The sequence below is a fragment of the Haemaphysalis longicornis genome, unplaced genomic scaffold (genome assembly GCF_048455015.1).
Source record: "Haemaphysalis longicornis isolate Haplotype H1 unplaced genomic scaffold, Haemaphysalis longicornis Haplotype H1 scaffold_9, whole genome shotgun sequence".
Lineage (NCBI taxonomy): Eukaryota > Metazoa > Arthropoda > Arachnida > Ixodida > Ixodidae > Haemaphysalis > Haemaphysalis longicornis.
Genome location: NW_027526460.1, coordinates 108,885,426 through 108,911,872, shown reverse-complemented (window position 1 = coordinate 108,911,872; position 26,447 = coordinate 108,885,426). Strand labels below are relative to the sequence as shown.

Below are 26,447 nucleotides of genomic sequence, written 5' to 3'. Positions count from 1 at the left end.
AGGCACGATCGACGCCGGGCAAAACGAGCTGCCCGCTTCCCCCCCTCCTCCCTTTGGTGATCGAGAAGTGTGCGCTCATCCCTTCCCTTCGCCTCCCCTCCCCTCTCCCCCGTTGTTGCGGCAACCTGCAATTACGAGGTCAGGCCAAAGCCAGGGTCGCACTGGGTCCATCATCGCCTCTGGTTGGTGCCCTTGCACGCCCCCTTACTCCTCGATCGTTCCGGTGACTCTCGGATGAACCGCCGCCGAGGGTGCCCGCTGGATTCACTGAGCGCGAGAAAAGTGCGTGAGCAGATGCTTGTTGCATTGCTTCTTCGTTATTTGCTGGCTTGCGCGACGGTGCGGTGGTTGTTGCCTGTTGCCATCATGCCCTCTTCCTCGCCGCCCGCGAAACGGCCTCACTTAACAACCCCGCTGCAGATTGGGAGAGGGGGACGCTAAGGGAGAGAGGCGGCTTGCCCCGGCCTCATGATCGGAGCATAAAACCAGACGAGAGCTCTTTGTGTGTTTTTCAGCCCGGCGTTTTAGAGAGATTGCTCCGCGCTCGTTACGCAAGCGACTGCCGGCGCGCATACAGCCGTAGTAGAGTGAGAGAAGTAGCAACCCACGGGGGAGAATTTTTTGCTCTCACAAGCACAGAACTTGGTGAAGCTGAGCAAGCTTAATGCGCCAACATTTCTCTTTTGACTAACTCGCAGGTTCTGTATTGCAAGTGGGCTGGCTTGATTTGGTGGAGACAAACCGCGCCGACGCAGTCAAGGCGAACAACTAAATGAAGGCAAAAAAGAAACCTCGTTTTTTTTTTTTTTTCATCCATCTTTGATCACAAATGGCTGCATGCACAGTGACTGCGGAACTCTCCGGGAAAAGAAAATTTCAGTTGTTATCTTGCTCTGCTATGACGCATGGCCTTAATGACCCTGCACTGAAAAGTAGTGAAAATAAACGCTGCTGACAATAATTTCATTTTTTTTTTATAAGTATAGCGATAGGTGTTGCAACACTGATAGTCCAGTACGTACAGCGATAGCAATATTGTACCCAGAAGTATAACAATGGCGACAGCATGCCAATAGGTGCAGCGATAGCGATAGCAGCAGGCAAACCAAAGCACAGCGATGTGATAAGTATAGGGATCGACGCTCCGGACTGGCTATGCATCTGTTTTGTTCTTATGCCTAAAAGGCGGGTGCGGGAAGGCCCACAGCGAAGGCCCAGCAGTGCTAATTCAGAAATAGCTTGAGCATGGGGCCCTCTCCAATACCTCACCGCTCTTGGTTTGCCAGTGCCTTTAACATGACCGAAGCTAACGCTGACTACCAAGTGACTGATTCATATAACACCTCACAAACACCCTCGCTCAATTTCTGAACGCGTAAACAGCGTTGTTCCAACGTGTACCCCTGAAATCCACGCCAACCGGACGAACAGCAAATCTTATCGATATCACAGAATAGAAGACTAAGTGGACGCCCAGAACGAGCCCGCAGTAGTCCTCAACCGACGATACAGCGCGAAACCAGACACTGAGAAACGGATGCAGTTCCCTCGTTTCCACGGGAGAGCCCGACGAGTGAGGGAATAAACGACGTTTGCCGGGCACGTCGCCGTCAGGCGGTACCTCTCGGACCTCGCTCAATGGCAGCGTGAAATAGGAAGACCTACGATTACGGCGGCACACAGCCACAAAGGGGTTCTCTGCGGAAACGCATAACGCCACAAGACGTCATTGAAAAAGGAAGGCCGCCGGAGACAGTAGTAGTAGGGGCCACCAAATCACGAAGCGCGCCGCGGGGTGCTGCTTCAGTAGTATAAAGGTGTCGTGAACGGACCATCTCGAAACCTCATTGAGAGAAAAAAGACGGGGGAAGGAGCTAGCATCGCTCCCGCGCCGGTCGCTGCTGCTGGCAAAGCGCTCGCATATGCGCGGAAACTTAGCGGCGAAAGGAGATGGTATCGCGAGATCGGATGTTGGCCGCCACTGTGGAAAGAAAAAAAAAAATGGGTGCTCTCTGAATGAGCGTCGAGGAAGAAACAAAATGCGCCGTTGAGACTGCAGAGAAAGGGGCGTCCGAGTGCAGTGGCCTCTATTTACGGGTATACGGCTACGCCCGGAGAAAGAAATAAGCATCGGGATCACTTAATGGGGTGTTTCTTTTCGATTCGTCCGCGCTTTTTATATCACCGAGCGGAAGTCGTGGAGATTTGTTGGCGTAATTTTTTTTTTTACGCGCGAATATATCTGCGGTATATAAACGGGACCGGATTACATCAACCGCAGGGTGTATCGAGCACTGATAACGACGACTGCGAATACGAAAACTCCTCACGTCGACGGGATATATCCGCGAAATATTTCACGCACAACCGGTGGATCGGAAATGTGTTACGGGAGTGTGCGGTGCACGCCGTGAAGCGTTAGAGTGCGCACGGATTTCAACTCAGTCATTGTAAATATTAATCTAAAGCCGCGCAGACGAAAATGCTTGCGTAGTTAAAGCAGCGTGTGAGGCTCGTGTTTTCAGTTTCGAAGGCGTACTCCAACTGATGGCGCTAGCAAGACAGAAAATAGCAGTCGGCCTTGGCGTATGGACAAATCCATACCACGGGAATGGGTTTTAAATCTCTCAGGCAGCGGAACGGCATCGTCGCAGCATTTGAAGCGCCTACGCGATAAGGTCTTGCTTTACGATTATAAGCAGGAAGGCGGGCAACGGAACCAAGGTTAAAGGGACAGACAACCGGTCTTTTTAGTACATTTCTTTATCCCAAATGAAAATGCATCAATTAAAACACCTTAACCCGAAGCGGTTTTGCTAACAGCGCCCTAGAACTTTTGAAATCGCAATTTTTAGTCTACCAGCCACACGTGGCCCGCCAAAAAGGAATGCTGGCCACCATGACAGTGACCCGTTCGGCCACTTTTCTTTCCTCCATGGGCCACATAGCCACATATAAGTGCGCGTGAGATAGAAAGAGGTATTTCAAAAATTTTCCCTGCTAAAACAACAATAACGCGCAACATTTCCTACTCCTTTATGCGTTTTTTTAATCACACGTTAAAACCTGACGGAGTTGTTCGGACATGCACGGTAGTGTCACGTTTATACACTACATGGCGCCGCCTTTCACACATCAGAAATATTAGTAAAAGATTCAAATTATTTCCGCCTGTTCATTCAGAAATTTATTGCGATTACACCAGTTTATAAAACGCCGGCTTTCATATGAGCTAGAGAATATGCACTCCACAAAAAACGGTTGTCTGTCCCTTTAAACCCGACCGTTGCAATTTTGTTTTGCGCGGAAGAAATCGGCAATGTTTTTGTGAATGAGGCTCATGTGTCCCGATTACCTGCAGCGTGCTTTGCCGATGATGACGATGATTATGACTAACGGCTTCCCTTCGAATCGGGACGACGGCGTATGCCACCAGGTGATGGTGACAGGTACCTAACGTGCCCTGCCCGTTACGCGAGTGGAGTATACCTCAAGGCGGCATCGCTCTCGGCCCTTGGTCCACGCTTTCTCCGCTATGAACGCGCGCGCGTCCTCAAGACCGCGGTCGGGGCGCGGCGGGCGGCCGCTCACCTCCGAACGCCGAGATGTCAGACCGCGGTCCCGCTGCGAGCGCCTGGCTGCCGTTCCAGAAGTACGGCGCCGTGGATTGGTCGAGGGACGCGAAGGGCAGCGACAGTTCCCGGCGAGAACTGACGCCGCTGCCCCCCGAGCTGCTCCCGCTACCGCCTCCGCTGGCGCCTGCGAGAGGCAAGCGGAGACGACGCGGGTTCGAGGCGCGCCCCTGACGTTGCTTCTGCTACACGCCACCCACGCTGTTCACACGGGAAGAAGGGACGACAAGGGACAACCAACTGGGACGGCAGGGGAAACAGTTGGCTACGGGTTCGCTCGCACTACGGACGAAGCCGGGGCTATCACTGTCTGCGCAGTGCTAACCAGCGCCCAAAGTTAAGTCTCAACTCACTACGCTGGAGAGGTTCCGCCAGGACGCCTTCCATGATGTGCCAAAACCAGACTTCGTCTGTGTGCTACCCATTTAGTGCACCCATGTTTGCAACTGAACTATACATCTATGCGTCCGTCACTTCGCCCTCAACCCAATCTGAACCCGGAACCAAGCGTACAGAGGATTGGACGGGAGGGAGAGGGAACCGGGGTCGTTGTCGACGGCGTTGATGAGACGTGGAGGACCAGTGGCGGCGGCAGGTGCGTTAGTGGCGGCGAGTGGCTGTGTTAGTAGAAGGCGCTGCTGCGTGCGACGTGCATCGGTCGGCGGTGGCGGGGCAAGAGAGGCCGGCGTGCCTTACCCGCGCTCGAGCGTCCCTTGGTTCGCGGCTTGTTCGTCTGGCCGTAGCCGTTGGGTCCCTGGAGCGCGTTGGAGGAGTGGTGCTGCTTGGCGGCCGCTGCACCGGCGGCCACCAGCTGAAGCGGCGCCGCGTGGAAGCCGTGGTGGTAGCCGGCCAGCTCGGAAGGGCCGGCCGGGTGGGGGACGTAGGGGGGGTAGGGAGGGGAGGCGGCCGAGAAGGCCTCGGCCTTGCCTCCGCAGCCCGGGGCGGAGGCGGCCAGGTACGAGGGGGAGGAGGCGGGGAAGGGTCCGCTACCTTCGCGCTTGCCGCAGCCGGAGGACGACAGGGGCGTGAGCATGCTGCCGGGCTTGTGGTCGTCGCAGGCCGCGTATCCACCGCCGCCGGGGGCCTCGGCCGCGGCCGGGTCCGGCGTGGCGTCCTTGGGGGGCGTGGGCGGGAAGCTGAAGAGGTGCGGACTAGAGTGCGAGGGCGCCGTGGGCGGACTGGGCTGCGGCTTGGCCGGCGGGAACGGGGAGCACCAGGCGGCCCCGTGGTGCGGCACCATGGCGGCCGCCGCGGCCGCCGCCTTGGCCGTGTCCGAGATCCACGGGTGCAGCGGGCTGTGGAAGTGCGGCCGGCACACCTGGCCGCTGGGCACGCGGGCTGCACGGAAAAGAAAGAGCATTTTCATATGCTGCCCCTATACAGCCACAGCAGTCACTTGTTGGATGCAAAGATGAGGATTGCCCTCTTACCACAGGTCAGTCGTCTATGACGACGCATGCGCAGTACGCACACCAGGAAACCGGAAAGGTAATAGGTTGCCGGAAGAGCGAGATAACTTATTGGCTGGTGAAAACTATTTTAATACTAATCCACTATGTTAACTAACTGAACTTTCGTCGTCCAAGAAGCGTCGAGATAAACTAGACTGCGAAGCAGGTGCAGGTCATTATTTGAGAATGTCGATTGGCGCCTTACAGGCGACCAAAGTGTCACCGCTCATATTTCAGCGTTATTGATAGAGAACGGTTTTCTGTATAAGTGGGGAGCCTTTGATTCCGAGCTAATAACATACATCGGAACTCAAAGCATACGTTTATCCTATTCACAAGAGTAGCGATGCCTCCGGGCCTATATTTTCTCATCGGGGATTCACGACGTATTCGGCGGCAATCCTGGTAGCTTTGCTTGCTCGCGGCAAGCCGGCGGCGCCAAGCGGTTTCAATTTCCTCACGGCCTCACGTGCCACCTGCGCGCTATTACCATCGCCAATCACGCGATCCATCACTGTTACAGCGACGCGGCTGGCGGCCAGATTAGCTTCCAGCGCGACCTACGGCGGTCGAAAAGGACGTGGCGTAGCCTATATAGAACACTCGGCAACTTTCTCCCCTGGCTGTCTTTCTAGAAGAGGCAAGGTGCTCTGACACACTGGCTCTAATTTTCACAGCTGTGCTGCGAGGGGATATAGGGCAGAATAATGGGCTTTGTAATGACTTGACGAATGGCCTGCATTCTCTTTGCGCGGTTGTTGTAATCGTAAACTGTTAGAGACCTTCTTGGGGTGTGGCCACAGTTGTAGTCGATTCGTGTAGTGCGGATTGCCATTGAGTTATGAGAAGTATGGTGGTGTTGGTGGTGGTGGTAGTGGCAATAATCAAAGTCCCTTTCTTAAGAGGCAGACGGTTAAAACGCGAAGCTTCCTCCCATGCAACCTGAGTCAAAGTCAAAGTCCGAATTTCAAACTGCTTCGAATGGCGCATTCAGATTGACGTCGACTTCAAAATGTCAGGACCCAGGTTCGATTCCGATCACGGATAGCGCTCCTTTTTTTTTAACACAAAAGTGTTTTATTCTGGGATACACGAAAATTACACTGATGTCATATCCGTCACGGAACTGACGCCAGTACAGCGAAGCAAGCGGCCTGTAAAGGGTGCACCCCTGCACACAGGGTATTCGTGCGGGGAAGCTAATTTTAGTACTAAAGAGTCCGTTATACTTAAGGTTGTTCGTTTTCGGGTTTTATATTTTAACACGAAAGTGTTTTATGCCGGGATACAGCAAGATTTCACTGACGTCATATCCGTCACGGAGATCACGACAGTACACCTTTCTTGAAGTGACCCGCCAGCAGGACGTCGCTCGCCAAGCACACCCACAAGGCAGCCGCCGACCCGCAAACCATGCTCAGCTGCAGATTTCGCTGCACATTTCACTTTCGCGTTTTACCGATTCCTATGGCAGAGGAACCAACCAGTTTTTCCTGGGGCGCTTCGAGTTTTATAATCGTGTTATGATGATGATCATCATCATGTGCCCTTCGTGGAAGCCGGTTGAGTAAAGTTGGCCTTCCTGTAGTGCATTATGGTATAGCGATCTGAGGCGCACGTGAGGCATAGACAGCTTCGCTATAATAGTATGCACAGTCAAGTACATGCACTATTATTCTTCTATTCGTCATTCTCGCCCTAGAAAGTTACGGAAAGAAATGGTACCGATGCATTACATTTAGTTCTTTACGAGGTTCAAATCCTGCGCCACTTGATGTATGTGACTGCCAACTAAATAGCGCTCACGAACCAGGACAATGTTTAGCGGCAGTTTGGCAGAAGTACCGAACCTCGAACGTTATGATAAAGAAAGTAAGCGTACTAAGAAACAGTAAAAGAAACACCACAGTCATAACGTGGTCAACGCCCCTTTTGTTCGGACTTTATAATGTTACAAACCCACTGAGCCTGCATACCTCTGCGTGCCCACAGGCAAAAGCGGAATTGCAAAAAGTACGATCGAGTTAGCAATAGGAGTTTCCTTCGAGGTTATGTGCTTAACTCTGTCCTCGGTCAGAGAAATGGTATGTTATCGCTTCGTATTTACACTGTGACTTGGTCGACGGAGTGTTTAGGCGTATAGTGCTTTATACACTCCACACTACGGAGTAAACATTCCACTGCTTGAGGATTTACCGAAACATACACCAAATAAAACTCCCCATCCGGTTTGTTTTCATTTACTGTGTATACAACGAAACTGCGGAGCAGCCGAAAGCAATTGTTTAAGAATGCTTGCCACCTCCAAGCAAACAATTTTGTAGGCGGTGTTCCTCCATTTTAGCTATGTAAGCCGGAGCTTCGGTGCTTCTCGCAAGAGGGCCCACATCGATAGCCCCCCACCCCGCGTCTTTCATAGCTCCATTTCTTATGCAGATTCGACGTTTATAACACACTCCCACCAATTCCTCTTTCAACGCGCGCAGCTTCCTCCGTGTGCAACGCGGTGTCGGGTTAAAAGGCGCGCCTCTTTCGCTCGCCCAGTCCACCAGCTTTCTGAGCGATGCCCGAGAATTCGGGGCGGGTCCCGGCGACTGGAGGGGCCCGGAACTAGCCGCCGATGCTGCTGCTGCTTCCCGACGTGCATGCAACCAGCTGCGAAAGCGCGTTTATATAACTCCACGCCGGGCCATGCATCAACACACGCGCGCGTGGTGCTCGCTCTCGGCAGCGGGCTGCTTGGCCATGGCGGGCACGTTTTCAGCGCCTCTATAGCCGGCCAGGATTTACGGCAGCCAATTGGCCATTATTCGAGCGACGTTCGCGGAGACGGAAACTCGCCGCTCATGGCGAGTCAGGAAACGACGAAATGGGGGAGGGAGAAAGCGTGAGGGGGGCGTAGTTGAAACACAGACAACACGACTCAGACAATAAGGCAGCGTTAACTTTCACCTCACCGCTCAACATTGTCATCACTTCGGTATTCACTCGGTCCGCTCTTCAAATACGTTTTCCAACGTCGACCCTTCAGACAAAACAGAATGAGACTTATTGCAGCAATTGTGAAAGTGACGCAAAGGCCTTGTTTCCTTGGTGGCGTTTCGTGTACGATGCCCACGCGAGAGGAAACTGGCCGAATCCGAGAGATAGCGGACAACAGGGAAGAGTGGATAAGGATTGGGTGAGCAGGGCTGGCGACGTGCTCTCCTGTGAAATGTCCTCTGTTGCGTTAGCTTCCTTGGACGGCAGCCGTGAGAGCTTGGCGTGCCTGGAATACGCGCTTTCGGTTTCCTGTGCAGTCGCGGAGCCCTTACGACGTCTCGCTCTATTTAATTCTATCTTTGTCCTCCGCGGTCGCTTTACACCAAATGCGGCGGGAAAAGTTAATTCTTCGGTGGTGTTAGCAACTTCGTGAGGCGTGGGGCGCTCAGGTTGTCTTATTGTTTCGACTGTTATGCGCGGTGTGAGTGAGTGATTGAGAAGACGCTCGAAGGTGTGTGTGCGACACAGAGAGAGAGAAAGAAAGACTTTATTTTAGGTCGGGCTAAGACCTATTGGTATTCTTCCGGTAGAAGGACCATGTGAGTGAGTGAGTGAGTGAGTGAGTGAGTGAGTGAGTGAGTGAGTGAGTGAGTGAGTGAGTGAGTGAGTGAGTGAGTGAGTGAGTGAGTGAGTGAGAAAGCTTTGGAAAGTCATCAAACGACGCGCGTGCGACCCCCATTCTCGATTGCAGGTCTGCATTGCTCTACTACGCCGTACTTGGTATTCAAAATCGTGAAGGAGATGAGGAGTTAACCTGTCTCGAAAATTTCTCCCGGACCCTTTTGATGATGATGATTATGATGACAACAGGGATGTCTGCGGTGGACGCCATGTCATACGAACGGGCGATTTCTTTTGCTCCGATGCCGGACACGTACCGTATTCTGCTATAATGCATAGTGGAAACGCACCAACAAGCACCGATTTTTTGTCCAGAACAACGAGCATGTAGGTGCAGTGTATGGCCGACTTTTACACCCCGTCCTTTCAGGCGCGCACGTAAGCGACTATACGATGGTGCGACTTCGCCCCGTGAGCTGCCGCAATTCTCATTCCGGTCAGAGGCGGCAGGGTTGACAACTCTTCGAAACGGCGATCAGCCTGAAAAATGTCTTCGCTCCGACCTTTGGCGGCGCGCGCAGCTTGCTTCATCCATCTCTCTTTGCGAACGAGCCTGTCCCGCAACAGGAGCGGTGCGCTGCCCGATCAAGTTGCCTCGTGCCGGGCCGTAACACCAGGGGACGTCGGCGAAGGAGCATAAGTCTGCTTCATGCCCGCTCACTGCTTCACTTTATAAAGCTTAGTCATCGGCTCTCGAAGCCATTTTTACACATCACGCATGCCGCCCTTTGCACTTGTGAAGTGTGCTTTGGCAATTTTGAAATCATTTTAATGACACGCGTTGTCGTCTTGGACGTCCCGGCTGTGACATGTGATCTCCCACTGGCCGAAAGCCGGCCATGAATGGTTTGCCAGCGGCCTGGGTTAACTGGTGCCCTGGCAAAACTGGCACGGCTAGAATAATGACCAGTACTCTCCCACAGAGCCATTCTGCATATATTTACGCTCCTCTGGATATAGTAGGTGTCGAAGGTCATTATAAAAATGAATCACTAAAAATTAATTACTATCCTGCCCTCGACCAGGCGCGTACTGTATGAAGACAGCAATCGGTTATCTTTTTATTAGGTTATAATCAGCGTGCCTTTGTCGCTGCTGGATGCATGGTTTGACGCGTGTACGCTCTGAGTAGAAACGTTGACTTCTGCCCATTAATGCGCGCGAAGTCAGCATATTTTACTCCGGGTGGAAATGAACATTGTAGGTCGTATGTAGACTCCCGTGCGAAAGACGATTGCTGCGAGTCAAAAGGTCCGAGTGTTTTAAATCAATCTGAAGCACTCCAGTACGCCGCGTCCAAGACGAAGCGTCCCTCTGCAGCTCAAGTTGACATTGGTAATCTCGTTGCGTGATAGCACGCTTCCATTACGCAACGAGAATGCGAAGCGTTCATTTTGAGTGCGAGCGCCGATCATACAGGCCTTGAACTGCCCAGAAAGCCCCGGCTTACAGGGCCAACCTTACTGTGAAACCCACTACGTCAGCAGCATTCCTCGCGGTGGTGCATTCCATAACTTGGTTGGCTACACAGGCCTCCCGAAAGTCGTGGGAACGAGCTTTCGCGTGTAGGCTTTTGTGCGGCACGCGTTAACCAGCATCGGTAGAGAGCGCGCGGGAAGAAGACCTGTGCAATACCGGCCGCCCACGCCGGCGCCGTATTCTTCCGTCCTTGCACCGGGCGGCGGCCTACTAATTCGGACTCGGATTTCCCCCGATGCCGAGCCCATGGAAGCGGCGCGCACGATGCCAGGGCGCAGGCCAACAACACCAAGATGAGATAACGCCTCCGCAGTGCTCCTTCAACGCCGTCCCTTTAAACGATTCGCGAATGAAATCGCGTCGAAGTCAGCACTTCTTATCAACATTTTTACTGCTAGGGACGCACATCCCGTCATCGGTGATAGCCTAACGACTCGTTGAAGCAGGCTTTCTCACCAGGAGGGGGTTGCCAGTCATGGCTCCTCGAAGGAGAACCACACCGGAGAAACAAAAGCGGCCGCGCGGCGCGGCTATTTGTCTCCCGTGGCTGCTGCTGCTGCTGCTGTTGCAGCTACACACGGCGCGAGCGCCTGTGTGTATACCACCACCCGCACTCGCGAGAGCGGGCGTGCTCACGGACCTTCCGGAGTCCATTTATCGCGTCGACGTTAAGTACGTGCATGCGAGAGCCTACCTCGGGATGAACCCGTGCACGTATACACGCGTCCATCGGGCCGATTGGCTCGCTCACGTGACCTGGCCCTGCTGCGTGTGTATCCATCCACACTGTGTGTGTGTGTGTGTGTGTGTGTGTGTGTGCTCGCCGGTGTGTGCGTGCGTGCGTGCGTGTGTGCGTGTGGTCGTAAAACACGACGTGACGGATGGCCGCGACCTGGGGTCCCCGGAGCACAGTTGTCCGCACGCCTGTCCGTTCGTTCCGCGAGAGCGATACGCCCGTGTGTCGCCGACGCGAAATCGCGGAGCTGATAGCGGCGCCGTGATATCACTGCTTGGCGATCTAAGTTATACAATAGGTCTACCGTTGACTGCCGACGAATCTTTGCGGAATTGTGTCTTTTATTTGTAGGTTTGCGCGTGAGGACAACTCAATTACGAGCTTATGCAATCCGTACGTGTTTACTCACGTAATCCACGCTTTATTCACCAGCAGCGTGCTTTTTCGTTCCTGTGCGTCGTTTGCTTTTACTATAGTTGGTTCGAATCGCTTTGCGTGTATGCAATGCGCTGCCAGTATTATTATTACAATTATTATTACTGCTATTAGTATTATCCGCGAAAGCCTGAACAATTGAAATAGACACGCAAAGCATTGGCACTCATTTAAGATTCGGTAGTTTGTCACCTACGTCAGGCCGCACGGACGACGGAGAAGACGTCGTCGGCCTAATCGCCCCGGCAGTAGCCAAATAAAGTTCTTCTGTATGTCCGTTTATTCTGATAACACAGTTGGAACACTTTACTTTCCGGCTGATTTCATCCATTTTTCAAGTCGCTCAGCGTGATTATGCTTGTTAATCTTTTTCCTGAACCCTTCTCACAAAGTAGATTGTTCACAAAAGCAAAATAGGCCAGTAAAAAAACAACGAAGCGACGCATAAACTCGGACTTAGTCAGCGAGTGCTGCCACTTAAGAAATTCTCCTACCGGTCATGCCGCCCGCCCCGTTTTTATTCCCTCCTGGCTGAACGGGGAGAGCGGAGAGTCGTTAGTATTCTGTCCACACCTCTGTTCCCTTTGCCCCGTGTCTCTATCTCTCGTTCTTTCTTTTTCTTTCGCTGCTGACAGCTGAACAATGAGTTTCCACATTTCAAACGACACGTGGTCGGTTGGCCACTTCGGTGGCAAGACCCCCCACCGCAATACGGCCGGTCACTCCGAAGGAATTGCCGGAGCTGTATACAGCCGGATGTTCACCTATATGCTGCGAAGTGCACGCTGTTTGTCAAAAATCTGCACGGTGTTGGAAAACGTACTCGTTTTACGGCTGACGACTTAGTGAGCGTAAAAAACGTAAAACGAGGTATGCGAAAAGTATGCGCAGTTCCGTTCAGCAGGCGGTAATGGCTCGAAGGAAAGTGACGTGTCCTCGGGGCGCTTAGGAATGTTCCCACGGTGCGAGACTTCGCCTTCTTTCTCGACGTCAGAGGTGGTCGGAGCAGCGATCTTGTTGCACCTAGGCCTGCCAAAATGCAACTACTATTGCAAAGAAAGCGAGCAATCCTCTTATACTATTGTCATCTGCCCACTGCAACAATTTATGCGCATAAATTTGTGTTTATAATGACCGGACAAACCGAAATCTTGTATTATCAATGTATTTCTGTATCAATCTTAAGGTTCTTTTATCTTCACCGCTCGAACACATATTCCCTGCCTAATGTACCACATGGTGATGCTTCAAGTACTTGCGCATATAGCTCCGCTCTCGTACATCACTAAAGATTATTCTGCAATCACAGTTCCGTTTTACCCTAAATCGTTTCGATGCGAAGTATAATCCTCACCCTGTTAAATTACACCGCCTTAGAACACGGTTAAATAACATTTAAGTCACGGGATTTCTGTGAAGTATAATAATAATTAAGGGATTATTATTCAACTCACACAGCCAATCTAACAACAATCTAGAGCATGGCATTGGAGCGAAGGGTTGGACGACATGGATTGAATCAAATTTATAATAAGCTGACCGCAAGCTGAGAACTGACTGTAAGAGCACGCACGGACATGCGTACGTAATTACTGTACGCAGAAAAGAGTCTAGCTACTGGTGAAAACGCGTTTCAAGCAGCACGTCCAATTCTTCCCTCTGTAGATTTGAGCGTCACTCTCCGAAAGCCCGCCTCATTTTCCGTTTCATTTTAAGCTTTTCGAAGCAGCAACAACCAGTTCACTCGAACGGCCCTACGCGCGCCCGCTGTAATCCCCAGAGCAGCTTTAGCCATGGAGTAACGCGAAACCACAACCGCGCAGCTCGCGGCGGTTGCTTCGAGACACAAACCAGAGTCGTTGTTGTTCCGCCCCGGGGTCGGTTTCTTGTTGCTGCTGTTTTGGCGGCACGGCGGGTAATTCTCCCCGGGGGATGACGACGACGCGCGAGCCAGCCAGTGGCAGGGAGCATTAGGGCGCAATTAGACAGCCAACATGTCGGGCAAGCCGCGAGCGACTTCTGTTCCCTGGGTTCTGTCCGTGCCATCCGCTGGCGCTGACCCCGCCCGCGTGGGGCGTGCGTGTGTGCGTGCGCGGGAGACGCCGTACTCTGCTTCAAGTTCCGTGACTCCGCGGCGGGTTCGCGGATGTGGAAAAGAGAAAGGGGTTTGCGCTAGTCGCCATAGTCTGGTCGTAGCAATTAAACGAACGCGAGTGGGGACGCTGCTTACAAAGCCGACGGGGATCGGAACTAATCTGCGGACCATTAATGAAGCGCCCCTTGTTTTTTCGCGCGTCTGAATCCTATCACTGCGCCCCGTAGTGGCCGGGGCTGGCAGCCAGTTCTCTCGAGGGAACGGGGGCAGCGGGTAGATAAGACACGAAAGAGATGTCCGGAAGCGAAGCATGTTTGGTAAAACCGAATTCGATCAGTAATGCTGTCTCAATCGCGATTACGAAACGTACGTTTGTTGTGCCACGGTGTATGCAGTGGATTTTGATTAATGTGATTTTGCCTTGCGGTCACTGAGCGATTGTTAAAAGGCAGCGAATATGGCACATTTATTTCGTGGTTGAACTGCCCGTACGGACGTATCTATCCTCGTTTCTATTCTCACCATTCACTTGGTCTTTCTTTCGCACTGCGGACACATAGCTTTGTCCTCACTCCCAACATTCTCATCTTACCGCAGCTCGTATTTTTAGCTCTTAATTTTCCCGTTGTCCACGTATTGCCGATCACAGTAACCTTAATTATACCTACACGTCGTTACCATGTTCGGCTGAAGGTGGAGAACCCTGCTGGTACCGTTAAAGGCCCCCGACTGCTAATTACCGTGCGAGCAACGTAGCAAAACAACACTCCGCCAGAAGACGCTACAGGTCTGTATAGTTAGGCAGTGCGCACACCCTGTATTTACCCACACTGACGGGACATCAAATGTACGGCGTCGTCGACGTTTCGGCTTCGGGGTGAGACATTTTCGCCCGGCGCGGCACTGCCCACGTAGCTGGCGACACGGACAGTGAGCCGGACTAATTGTGGGTCCTCGGGTGAACGGCGCGGAATTTGCATCAGAAAGCCCGGGCCGCGCTCTCTCACGCCGTCACCGGTCCGCTAGGTGTCTTATTAGTATTTCCCCGCCGCTGGCCGCCATTATTGCAGCCAGTGCCGGAGGCTATCTTTGGCTGCCGCGCCGCTTCCCCTGGAACAAAACAATCGGCGTGGATGCGCAAGTGGCTTCGGGGAGACCGGCCATTGTTTGGAAAAGGGGTTGTCGCTTCGACAGCGCTGCGACGAGCGTCCAATGCTGCGGTACGCAGCGACTGCGATGGTGCGTGCATGCACGTCATACCTGTGTGCGTAGGGGCCGGAGAGGCAATACCCGCGTAGCCGCAGCGTGTAGAAGTTGCGTGGGGACATTCGAGGGCATGGGAGTAGTTGCGATGGAAAGAGCCCTAAGTTTTATGACTAAGGCTTAGCGTGGCGCAGTTATACGTGCGGGTTCAGGTGAAATATGCTCCGGGTTAATCCCCGGGTTTTCGCAGTGCTCACAAACGCCATTCACAGTAATTGACAAATGAAATGCGAACACGAACGTGCATGGACCAGAACGCACCAACAGCGCTATTAATTTCCATGCAGGTCATATTGACGCGTGGCTTAATCGCAGTAATAAAATTGGGAAATGTGGTTTTCTAAATGTACCAATAGCGTGCAATTATTTGGCCTCCTCGAAGAGTATTTTTCAATTACGTGTTCTGGTTGATATTTTCGTGTTCGCATTTCATATGACTGTACACGCACAATGACGTTTGCCTCCATGTGAACTGCGCCTGCAACTGTGCCTGATTGATTGATTGATTGATTGATTGATTGATTGATTGATTGATTGATTGATTGATTGATTGATTGATTGATTGATTGATTGATTGATTTAACGCGCCGAAGCTACGACTGCAGAGGCGCGTCGTAGTGGAGGGCCCCGGATGAAGGGCCCCGGATTGGTTTAGACCCCGTGGGGATCCTTAACGAGCGCCGAAATCTCAACGCGCAGGAATTTTCAAGTTTCGCCTCCACCCCAAAAACCGCCGCCTCGGCTGGGATCGAGCCCGCATCCTTGGGCTCAGCAGCACAACGCCTTAGCCACTCAGCCACCACCACGGTTTAAAGTGTATTATGACACCTACCCGTGGCTTCCTAGAGCAAGTCATCTTTATTTCACTGTGCAGCAAATTCATGCACAGGTTTTCCTTATTCCTATACAGCTGCAGCGGAGCGAAACCTTTATGCGCCCCTTGCGGCCATCTCATGCGCCCAGTTACGGCACACTGTTTCACAACGTGATTGAACGGTTATTTTGGCTGGTTCGTTTTTAATGCGCGCAAGATATATTTCACGCTTTACAAAACAACAACCCGCCAGCCCATCCGGTGTGTCGTCCCAGCCGACATCACCGACTGGTGCACCAAAGGCCGCTGACAAGCAAAGGACGCATTCGAGTCAAAACATCGCGTTGTTACGCTAAGAAAACTATGCGCTGTGGTTGGGTCAAAATTCCTCCGTGTTTATTTCGCTTAGATGCCTTCCACCATTTTTACCCCTTTTGTTGTCACACTGTTCACCCGCAGGATCTAGTTGCCCCGAACACACGAAGAAACGGATCAGGCGGTATACGCTTCGACTCACTCCGTAAAAGGTAGTTCCAGTTGAATTTTACTCAGCAAAGCCTCGTTGTAAAGAAGCCCTCGGAAGAAGAAACTAACTTCGTTATAAACGGTGATTCGTTGAAATCGGCAATGACTTCCTCCCCTGTGTTTGGGACCGTGCAAAACATCGAGAGAGAGAGAAAAAAAAACGAGAGTTCGATCAAAGCGACTCCGTTAAAAAGGTGGTTTGCAGCATATTCTTTCCACCGCCGGTATATCACGCGGCTACGGAAGTTGAGTGTCCGACAGGTGAGCACGATGCGGCGCGGAGGCGGCAGCGTCTCGGGGCCGAGCTGAACTGACAGGTGGTCATTACCTCGTCACCCGGGACGGCGCTGCCTGAAACTTGAAAAGGGGTGAGTGCTGAAGAGCGAAAACTCGCACCGCCACGCAGCCTCTCCTCCGCATTTTCGCACGTGCGTGGCTGAAACGTTGTTTGGCTTGGAGAAGGAGGCATCGCATCCCTGTCTCGCGCTGTGGGAACAGCGGCGGACCCAAGCCGACACCTTGAGGAACCAAGGCGAGTATCGTCCGGCAGCGAAGGAGAACGTGACGATCAAAGTCACTTTCTGAGAGCCCGAAATCGAACGAAAAAGAAGTGCGGAAGAAGTCGTCAATAAGGGTGTGAGGCCACAACGCCACTTTAGTGAGAATGCACAGGAGCTTGCTTCTTCTGATCATATGAAGTTACGGAACTTACGGCCAAGTGGTTGCTTGGACAAGACCCGACAGTGGTGTCGTTAACTAAAGAGATGACTCTAATTGGACGACGGGACTATTTGTGATGGCCTGTAGTATACCCTGAGAGCAGAGGGATGTTTCATCTTGAGCGTGGCGAAAGAGCGCGTGATGGATCGACAAGGGATATCGAGGGTGAAGGGGGATTCCGGTGACGGCTGTTGTGTATCTATAGGAGGCGTTGCTAAGCTCCCCTGTGCCTTGTAGCTTGGATACGAATCCAAGCAGCGAAAGGAAACACCGCCCGAGCAGTCGCGTCGTGAGCTGCCTACCACGGCGTGAGTTGATGGAAGCTCATCGCCGACCGCGTTGGGAGTGCAGTGCTTGTGCAGGATGTGGGATAGGAAGAGTTGCTAGCCGACGACTTCCCGACGCCACGCTCCTTCTTCAAGTTTGTCCGCATTTGTCAGCTGGTGCGTTGCCACACAGAACCGAAGAGTAAAGGCGTGCAATGCTAAAAAATAGGATGGAGAAAGGAAAAGAGTGGAAAAGATCCTGTTCTAACAGCGAAGCATATACCGATCCAGGGGTGTTCAAAGGCGAAAGCAAACAACATAATCGTCTTTGGAGACAAAGCTTTATTGCAAAAAGTACGGTTATTTAGATTCGCTAATGTTGAAAGTAGTAACGATGATAATGGTAGCCTAGAAGATGTGGCGAAAATATGAGCCTTTACACTACTACGCAGGATATCCTGAGGGTAAATGTATACACGATGGCCCCTGGCGAGGTCCCACTTCCACACAGTCTGTCTCACCACGGCGCCCTGCATGACGATATGGCAGAGTAAGCCCGCTAAAAGACCCGGCATACCTGATTTGTCCTGTTTGCGCGTCGTGAGATCACGCAGGTGCAAGTACGGAATTTATTAATGTCTGGTGTCACAGCACTGGTTTTATTCAAATTGCGCGCCCTGTCTTGTCGTCATGCGATGCTTCTGCGCGACATAGAAACATGCACGGCAGCATGTGTAGAGCGACCGCCTTGCTCCGCAACATCCGTTGCCAAAGCGACTGTCTCTGTTGCCAGCAACCTCCACGTGTCTTTCCCGTTTTCCCGAAACGCAAAGGAAAATCCCGTAATAACGTCCAGAACGAACTTTCACTATACAGAGAGAGAGAGAGAGAGAGAGAGAGAGAGAGAGAGAGAGAGAGAGAGAGAGAGAGAGAGAGAGAGAGAGAGAGAGAGAGAGAGAGAGAGAGAGAGAGAGAGAGAGAGACCTCAAGGGGCGACCGACACCTGAAGTGCCCTACATTCTCAACGCCTGGCAACCACCTCAAACCTCGCATCCAGACTTGCACACCCCGCCCGTGTTGACTCGCAGTGAGTCTCGTTTTCCGTTGAAACGCGCGAGGTTACGCGTGATACGCGCGAGGAATTTGGGTTTGAGTGCAATGAGAGAAACCCGTTCAGAGTGTCTTGATGCCACTCAATCAGAAATGCGTTTTTTTTTTATCGCGAATCCGACTCTCACCACGACTCTCGCTTCATCTTTGCCGATCTCTCTCTCTCACTCTCTTCCCTGTGTGAGAGGGTGGACAGGGGCTGGCCAGGAGGAGCGTGACATCGCGTCGCGACTTTGAAGCTTCGCCAAGATCCACGCGATCTGTACTAGCACGCGAAGTGCCTCGACACAGGCGCCTATAAATACCGACGCCCCGTTTGTTGCGAGTTATTTTTCTTCTCCTCGCAGCCCTGAAAGCCGTTCCGCCTGCTTATGCAGACCGTCTCATTTTTCGTGGAATCGGCCTTTTCCTCCAAACTTCATTGCACACACCGTCGCATGATGGCGTTCGGACAAGCGGCGGGGTTTTCTGGCCCAATTGTATTGATTTATAAAGTCTCTTTATTAACGTGTCATCGCGGGCGTGATTACTATTTTGGAACACGCAGCCATCTGGAAGTCCGCTGCAGTGCGCGCTTGCAGTCCAGTCCTGTTAGCGTCCTATTTGTCCTTTTTATACGTAGCGCAGTTCGATATGAAACACCACCAACTAGCCCCATTGTACGTCCTTTTGCAATTGCAGTGCAAGCCTTCAGATTCTCACAGACCCTCTTTAGTATCAAGCCTGACTATCATAAATAAGAAGTGCAGCCGGAAGCCCCTTCTTTTCACCGAGTTTTATTTCTATACAGTTCTTAATTTGTATATATCTACCGCCGTGGTGCTCGGTTTCTAAGGCGTTGCGCTGCTGAGCACGAGGACGCGGGTTCGATTCCCGGACGCGGCGGCCGCTTTTCTGATGGGGGCGAAAAGAGAAAAAGCCCGTGTGTTCGTGATTTCGGTGCAAGTTAAAGATCCTCAGGTGATCAACATTAATCTGTTCAGCCTGATCACCTGTGTAGCGTCGGCGTGTTAAACTCCCACAATCAATCAATCAATCAAGAGCTCAAACAACCAGTGTTTTCGTTCACTCGTTGCGTTAGTATATCTCTCTCCCTCTCTCAATGGCACTGTCGCGAACAGTTAAACATGAAAGCGAGCAACAAAAAGATCATTTCGTTCACCCCCCCACCGTTAGAACCTATTTTGGGGCGCAACTTTCAGGATGGCACAACATACACTCTGAACGAGTAGAATACCCTCAAAAAGCGTTCGTGCAAAGCTAACAACGCGCTTCCCTAAAGAGCGCCATCGCCCGCACGAGCAACCACCGTGCTTCCCCAAACTCACTCGTGTCACATGACATAACGGCAAAAACGCAGGGCGCAACAAGGATCGCATTCACTTCTCCGAGACTTCGCCTTCCCACCCTCTCAATTTGCGAATCACTCACGGGTTAAACCAAAAGAACAGACACACAAGCGCCACTCCAGCCGGATCTGCGCGCGCCCTCTTCCTCGGCGTGTTAGCCTTATTCCTTTGTTAGGCTGGCGGGGTGAAAGTAAAATAAGAAAAAAAAGGGAAAAGGAAGAGAGGAGTCGGCGGGTGGGGAAAAGGGGAAAGTCGAATATTGAATCAGGGCGGTAAACCTGGTTAGCCTGAGGGAACGAGCGAGCAGCGTGTTTATGCCGCCGTGGCGCTCAGACGTGGTGGCAGGCGCTCGGGCCCAATTAGTCCCAGATGGGCGAGAAAACGAGCAGGCCCTCGGCGCAAACCGCGGGCATGCAAGCTCCGGTCCACGCGTCTGAGTTCTCTCTTGTTGCTCGTCGGTGCGTTGCCGCCAAGGAGTTCGCGCGGCTTCGCGAACGCCGGGCCGCGCACCCAGCCCCCCGCAGCTTGCACGAGGCTTTCGGGGAGTTGCCTCCTCCCGGCTCATCACTGATATGCATGATGGCAAGCGAGATAAGGCAGTTCCCTCTTTCCCTCTCTGGTCTGGAGCTTTCTTTTGCGTGTGAATTCTCTCTTAACCGGGCGCTCTTCCCTCTTCGCGCGTTTAATCGCACCACCCCGGTGGGTCCAAGCTATGTCCGAGCTTTAAAGCTGTGGATCCTGCCGTTGTGTGTTAAGGACGCATTGTTTAGTACCGACACTGGACGAACCGCCGATTGATAAAAGTCGGGCGTATACGCGCTGATCTGGGCAGCGACTGCAGACTCGCCAGCCGGCCGCTGTCAGGGTAAACGTACTGGAACAGAGCTTTGCGAGAAAGCGCGAGTACGCAGGTTAGTTTCCGCATGGTAGCCCCGTGCACATCCGAACGCTTAACGAGGGTCAGCAGGATTGCCATGCGTTGCGTCGAAGATTCAGACGTAGCAACAATGGTGACGGCAGTGTAAAGAACGAAGGATAGCGGTAGTTTTTGCGTGCACGACACGTAGAGCACAACTTGCGCTCCTAGGGCCTCTCTTTCGGTCCTCAACAGTTTCCCCCTCTGTCTGAGGTGAGGTGATGCCAGATACCACCGCCACAATAATCGATAATGGTTGATAGCGAGTCGATCGACCGTTCAGCAACGCACGTCGGCAGAACGCAGGCGACGACGTCCTCGCTGGAATGGCCCAGCCCGCATACTGCGGCGAGACGGGGCCACCAGGAGACAAGGGTTCGCGTAGGCCTCGCCGCGTGTTCCTGCAGCAGCCACGGCGGCATCAACGGGAGCGCGCCAGCGTGGCGTTCCTGGGCGGCCGGCGTCCCCGCGGAGGTAAATGCGGCGAATGTATATTAAGCCCCCCTCCGGTGAGATTGTGATCGCCCCCGTCTTTAAGGACGCTCGCCATCAGCGTCATCGCTGCCGCAGAGCGCGACGTCGCGTGGCGTCGGGCTGCTCGTCGCCTCGTAGATAAGAAGGCCTGCCAGTCGCCTCCCGGCCACGGAATCGTTTCTTCAATCCTGGTTGGCAATCTTGCACTCACTATCACGACGTATTCGTGATATCCGCGTGTTACGAGAAGAGGAGAGCTGTTGTCACCGATCGTTCTGTAGATGCGACACTACCCCGAGTCTGTCTTATCTTAGAGGCGGTGTGACCAGGGACGTGGCAGACCCTTCCCCCTTTCTCCTATCTGCTCGAAGCACCTCGGGCATCTGGCACGGGCACACCTTTCTCAAGCCCGCCATCGCGTGCTCGGTTTGCGGACGGACGTTTAGACGCGTGGGCTGCGCGGGCAAAGTGCTCGTCGCCAACTTTATATGATGGGCCCCCCTTGACGACGATGCTGCATGCGCGAGTCAAGCTAGTGTTTGATTGAGTTTTGAAAGCGCTAACTTTCCTCTCGTTATTTTGTCGTGAATTCTCTCTGTTTGACAACAGCGAGGCGAGTACGAGAGCGAGCGCTCGGCGAAGACCGGGGTTTGTAACAGTCGCAAAGTGGCACACGGCCGCGCGCCATTCGGGGGGTGTTACAAACATTTTCTCGGCGCTCCCGGTGCATGGAAGCAGCGAGTGGTGGCCCTTTCGAAAGTGTTCCGCAGCACGAGGCGTTCCACAACGCGAACTGAAATTCGACTGAGGTGATCATGTACGCCAGTACACCGTAGATGGAGAGAGCAGAGGAACGCAGCCGAAGGGACGAATAGACAAGCAGATTATAGTCAACTGTCCCATTGCACAGGAGCAGAAGAGAGCGGCGGCCCAATACGCAGGAGTCAGATCGAAGCCAGTCGAAATCGTCAAGGCCGATCGTAAAGAAAAGTGCACGGCAAGCGTTTACAAAGCTCTTCAATAATGCGAGGCGGAAACCGCATCAGCCAAAATAACTTTCTACGCTATATGCTTAGTGCCTTTTCACATGCCAGCCCACAAAGAGACCCTCTAAAAATAAACTATCAAACAGCGGTTACGCTCAAAAGTTCAGCTCAGAGCACACACCGGTTTTTCAGAAAACGCGTAACCCTCAAACAACCTACCCTCAATCCCTCTTATAACCGACGAGCATGCTCAAAACCACAACGTTTCGAAAACCATTAAGTTTAGATGAACCAGCTGAACATTGAAAACAAAGGACTAAGTGTTAACAAAGAAGTGACCGGGACACTGCTGGGACACTGAAACTTAATATGCATGCACCAACTAGCCCAGCTACAATGTCTCTTGAAAACCGTGCCGGGCAGTTGCCTCCGAACGCCGCCATAGTTTTCAGAAAAGCAAACGGCCTGTTCCCCTTTTTTCTCACGGGCGGAGTAAGTTTTCTCCAAAATTCCTCCTTAATATGCGACCGCAGGTGCGCAGTAAGCAGCCGCGTCGCTACATAAAGCCGAGTTCAGGGACCCCCTTCCGCGGCACTGTTCCCAGCTACGTTTGTTTTCTTTCTCGCTGCTCTGGTTGTCGCAGCAGTGGTGGTGGTGCAGGGCAGAGCACCCAGCAAAGAGCAGCGGCGTTTGACCAATGCCGCCGGCGCCGCCGCGGCGGCGCGGCGTATACTTTTGTTGTCCCCTGTCACTACGGTGGCTCTGGCTGCGTGAGCGAGCAAAGCGCGCATGTGGCCGCATTTGCATCAGAAATGCCTCTCTTCTGGCCAGGTGGAAAACAAAAGGCTGCTCAAGCGGTCGCGCGTGACCACATGCGTTGGTCCGTGCGCGCGTGCTCGCCTCCTCCTTCGCCAACGCCGCGGCCCGCGCTGCTCGCCCGTCGTTGTGCCGCGCTGCGTGCAGCCGCAGGAGCTCCTCCGGATGTCCCCCACAACGACGGCGGTTACGGGCCCCTCCTTCGGGAAGTACTGCTGCCGCTGCGTGGCCCCCTTTCCAGCGTGACGTCTTTCCTCTGTTCCCTCTTCGGCTCGTAACCAGCCGATGGGCAGGACGCTGTGACGTGTAAGCTCAGAATAATGTCCGGTAATAGCCTCCTGCAGTTGGAAGTGGCGCCAATGCTCTTCATATACGAGGGCTGTTTAGATACGCCCGCTGTTGGATTGATGCCCGCGATCATAGTGCCTTTCAGCGGTGAGCATCAAGAGCCGTATAATCGGCGTCTGAGGTGGCCAACCGATTGAGGAGAAATACGCAGCTGCTGATGACCTTCTCGCATAGGCGGTGCTGTTATGTAGGAGGAAAGATAGCTTGAAGCGACGGTGCTGCAAGAAACTACGTCTCAACGGCGCCTGGTTTCAGGTTTAGCGGGACTTGGGCATTCCGCTTGCGTCTTCGCGAAACTGTAAGAGCGAACGGTCACCCCCTTTTCACCAATATTAGAAGAGCTGCAGACAATGTCTCATGGCAAAGCATCCTACAAGTCACCGTAACGGTGGCCCCATATGTCACGTGATATTCGATGCTTTTAGTCGATCATTTCCCCGTTCTCTGTAAGCTTTTCGAGGTTTGAATCTTCGCCACGCGTGATTAAACATGCTGAAGCCGCACATAAACAATAAGCCCCACCGTAGTGGAGGGCTCCGGATTAATTTGGATCACCTGGGAATCTTTAGCGCGTGACGAAATCTCGCTAACACGGACGTTTTTTTCTTTTTCGCCTCCCCCGTAAAATACAGCCGCCGCGGTTGGGATCGAACCCACGTCCTTGGGCCTCAGCAGCACAACGTCTTAGCCAGGCTCACGAGCCACAGCGGCGGGCGGAGTGATTTATTTCGAGCGGCCAATTTGCGCGTATTTCGATGCGAAGCGGCGGAGATGGCTTCCGGAGGCACGGAGCCAATTCGCGAGACGACAAGCCCGGGGCACTTTTCATTTGCGTCTCCAAGTGCTATCTGCACGTACAGCGAAGACTTCAAATGCACGCACACACGCCCAAGGGACGGCCTTGTGCGGTCGGCGCCGGCACACATCCGCGACAATGGCGACGACATGCCAATACGACGTCCTGGCTTTTAGCGCCGATGCGATATAGGCAGACGAATCACGCGCAGCTTTAAGTCAACGAACGGCAAGAAGATAAAACAGAAGGTCTCGTGAATGTCCGCGGGTCTTTTTCCGCTGGCCGGAACGGCCGATATATCTGGGGCGGACAAGTCGCTAAAAACCTGATATGCAGATTTGAATGTCGGGGAAGGCAAACAAAGAGAATTGCGAAGCCATACGCACTTCCCGCTTGAAGTTCAACAACAACTAAATAAAAATGCACTTAGTTTCAGCAGCATTAACCTTAAGAGGTCATTACAGCGGCTGTTTCCTCGTATTCAATCCTAGCTGAGGGCAACCCTGTAGTCCCCACTGAGGTAATTCGGCTGGCCCAAACTGTCTGCAATGTATGCAGTGAACTCTTCGTCAGAACGAAGTCCTCTAAACAGGAAACTGACTGCGTCATAAGCGATATTTTGTTAAAAGCAGTTACGCTGTGCTCTTTATAAAATGCGCGCAAGAGACCACGAAACACTTGAAAATAAAGCGACATTTTGGATAACACGGTTTCCTTTGTATGCCAATGTCCTAGCTTCATAAACGCTCAAAATGATTTGCAGTGGGTCATACCGCGATTAGCACGTCAGTCACCCATTAATAGCCAGGTGTGGAGAGTGATATGGTCGATTATCTCGGCGTTATGCCAATGTAGCCCGAATTGTTGGTTGTTGTTCGTTCCCTGAAAACCTAATTGAGGCAGCCGACGCTGAAGTGTAGTGGCTGGCGACGTTGACTCTCAAGCGCTACCGCGATTAATTTTAAATCCTGCAGGGAGGGCACCAATGTGTCCTTGTTTCCGACACGTTCGGCCCAGACAGATCGATCTCTTCGGTCACACGTGCTTGCCGGCGGGCCGCACATTGATCGTGGTTTGCGTTACGTTCGCCCCCGGAGAGAAACAGTAATGACGGCGCCGCTGCCACCACCGAGTAGCAACACCATTATACGGCGAGGTCATCAGGAGAGCGAGACTGGCCCGCATCGCTCGTTTCATTTCGGGCGAATATTAATTGCGCTCCGATAACTGCTCCACCCTGGCATTCCCTCCACGATAGCGCGGGCATCACTCACGTTCGCTCCCCTCTAAGTGGCCACCCCGGGGCCGCCGCCACGCGATGATCGTGCATGGGGTAGCATTGCTACACGCGCGCGCATAACTGCAGTACCGAGAGGCGAGGAACCCTCCTAGGGACAGACGTCCGGCAGCAACACACGCCGTGCATTTTTCGTTTGTCTGCGCCTCGTTACACTTCTCGCGTCTCCGCTGTCCTCAGTGCCGCCATCCTCTTCCAAGAAGAGAGTCGGGGAGGGAGGAGGGTTCGTAACCAAAACACACTCGCTCCTCGTTGCGGCAATGTTCCAGAGCACGTGTTTGTGTAATTGGCAGATCGTGTTTCGGTCAACCGTCCCCTTTTAGTGCTCGCCTCGCTCGCCATCGTTGAAACCGCAAGGCTCGAGGCTCGGAGGAGCAACAGTGTTCCTTTAAATGTGTGTGCTTAGCGGGGAGGCCTGTTCGCAGGGCAGATCGATGAGGGGGAAAATGCTCCCGTTCCCCGCCCAGTGGCGCCCCGAGCGAGGTCGTGAGCGGACGGCGACTGCTATGCAACAACGCGTGCTTGGCGCCATGATTCGAATGGGGCGAACCCTAGGCATCGTATCCCGAGAGTGCCGGTGATGATCGCGCGTGCTTTTTGCTTCGACTGAAATGGCTGTCAGCTCGTGCGCTCGAACCTTGCACGGCGCAGGCATGCGCGGTTCATTAAACGAGGCCGGGCGCTGTAAACCGATCCCGTTCTGTCGCGACTGATTGTGGTTCGATGAGCTTCCGGTATGAGATGATCGCGGTAACGGGAGGTGGTTCGGGTGCGCCAGTCAGTTTCGTAATGTTGCGCGGCCTCTTGGCACGATCGTGCTCTGCATTTGGAAACCTTGTACGATACAAGCACTGTAAAGACCCATTTTCGCCTTTTGTTTTGTTTGATTTTTAGGCTTTTAGCAAGGTACATATGACCGAGGCTTATCCATGTCTGGACGAGTTCGATCATAAGGAAATCAAGCATGCCGCAGCCGTTCATCTTATTCTTAAACAATGAAATGGCGGCCTTCACACTTAGCACATCCTTTTCCTCTGCTTTCTTTCCATCATCCCTCCTATCCCTCTTCATAACAATTTCTTCAACTGCTCTTCGGGCACTCCTTTTTTGTGCGAAAGAAGAAATGCGATCAGTCTACTCGGTCGACGTGTTGGACCGCATAAACAGTCCCCTTCGATACGCCTGCAGCCCCGGATAGTGAACGGGTGAATGGCCCGAGGATTCCTTTCAATGTCGCATACCGTACGTACTGGACTGCTTACGGTGGACCTTGGGC

General features: G+C 52.9%; 1 protein-coding gene across 7 annotated transcripts in view; it reads right to left on the bottom strand.

Annotated features, from left to right (window-relative positions):
- The window catches only part of LOC144153871 (GATA-binding factor 2-like), a 357,267-nt gene that overhangs the window by 42,677 nt on the left and 288,143 nt on the right, over nucleotides 1–26,447 (bottom strand). For 4 of the 7 annotated variants that reach the window (XM_077685602.1, XM_077685607.1, XM_077685606.1 and 1 more), the window contains exons 3-4: nucleotides 4,329–4,970; nucleotides 3,592–3,759 (exon numbers count right to left, since the gene is read on the bottom strand). In XM_077685602.1, the coding sequence (XP_077541728.1) occupies nucleotides 3,592–3,759; nucleotides 4,329–4,970 (810 nt within the window). The remainder of the gene's footprint in view (nucleotides 1–3,591; nucleotides 3,760–4,328; nucleotides 4,971–26,447) is intronic. The other 3 variants (XM_077685603.1, XM_077685604.1, XM_077685609.1) reach the window with 2 other exon arrangements.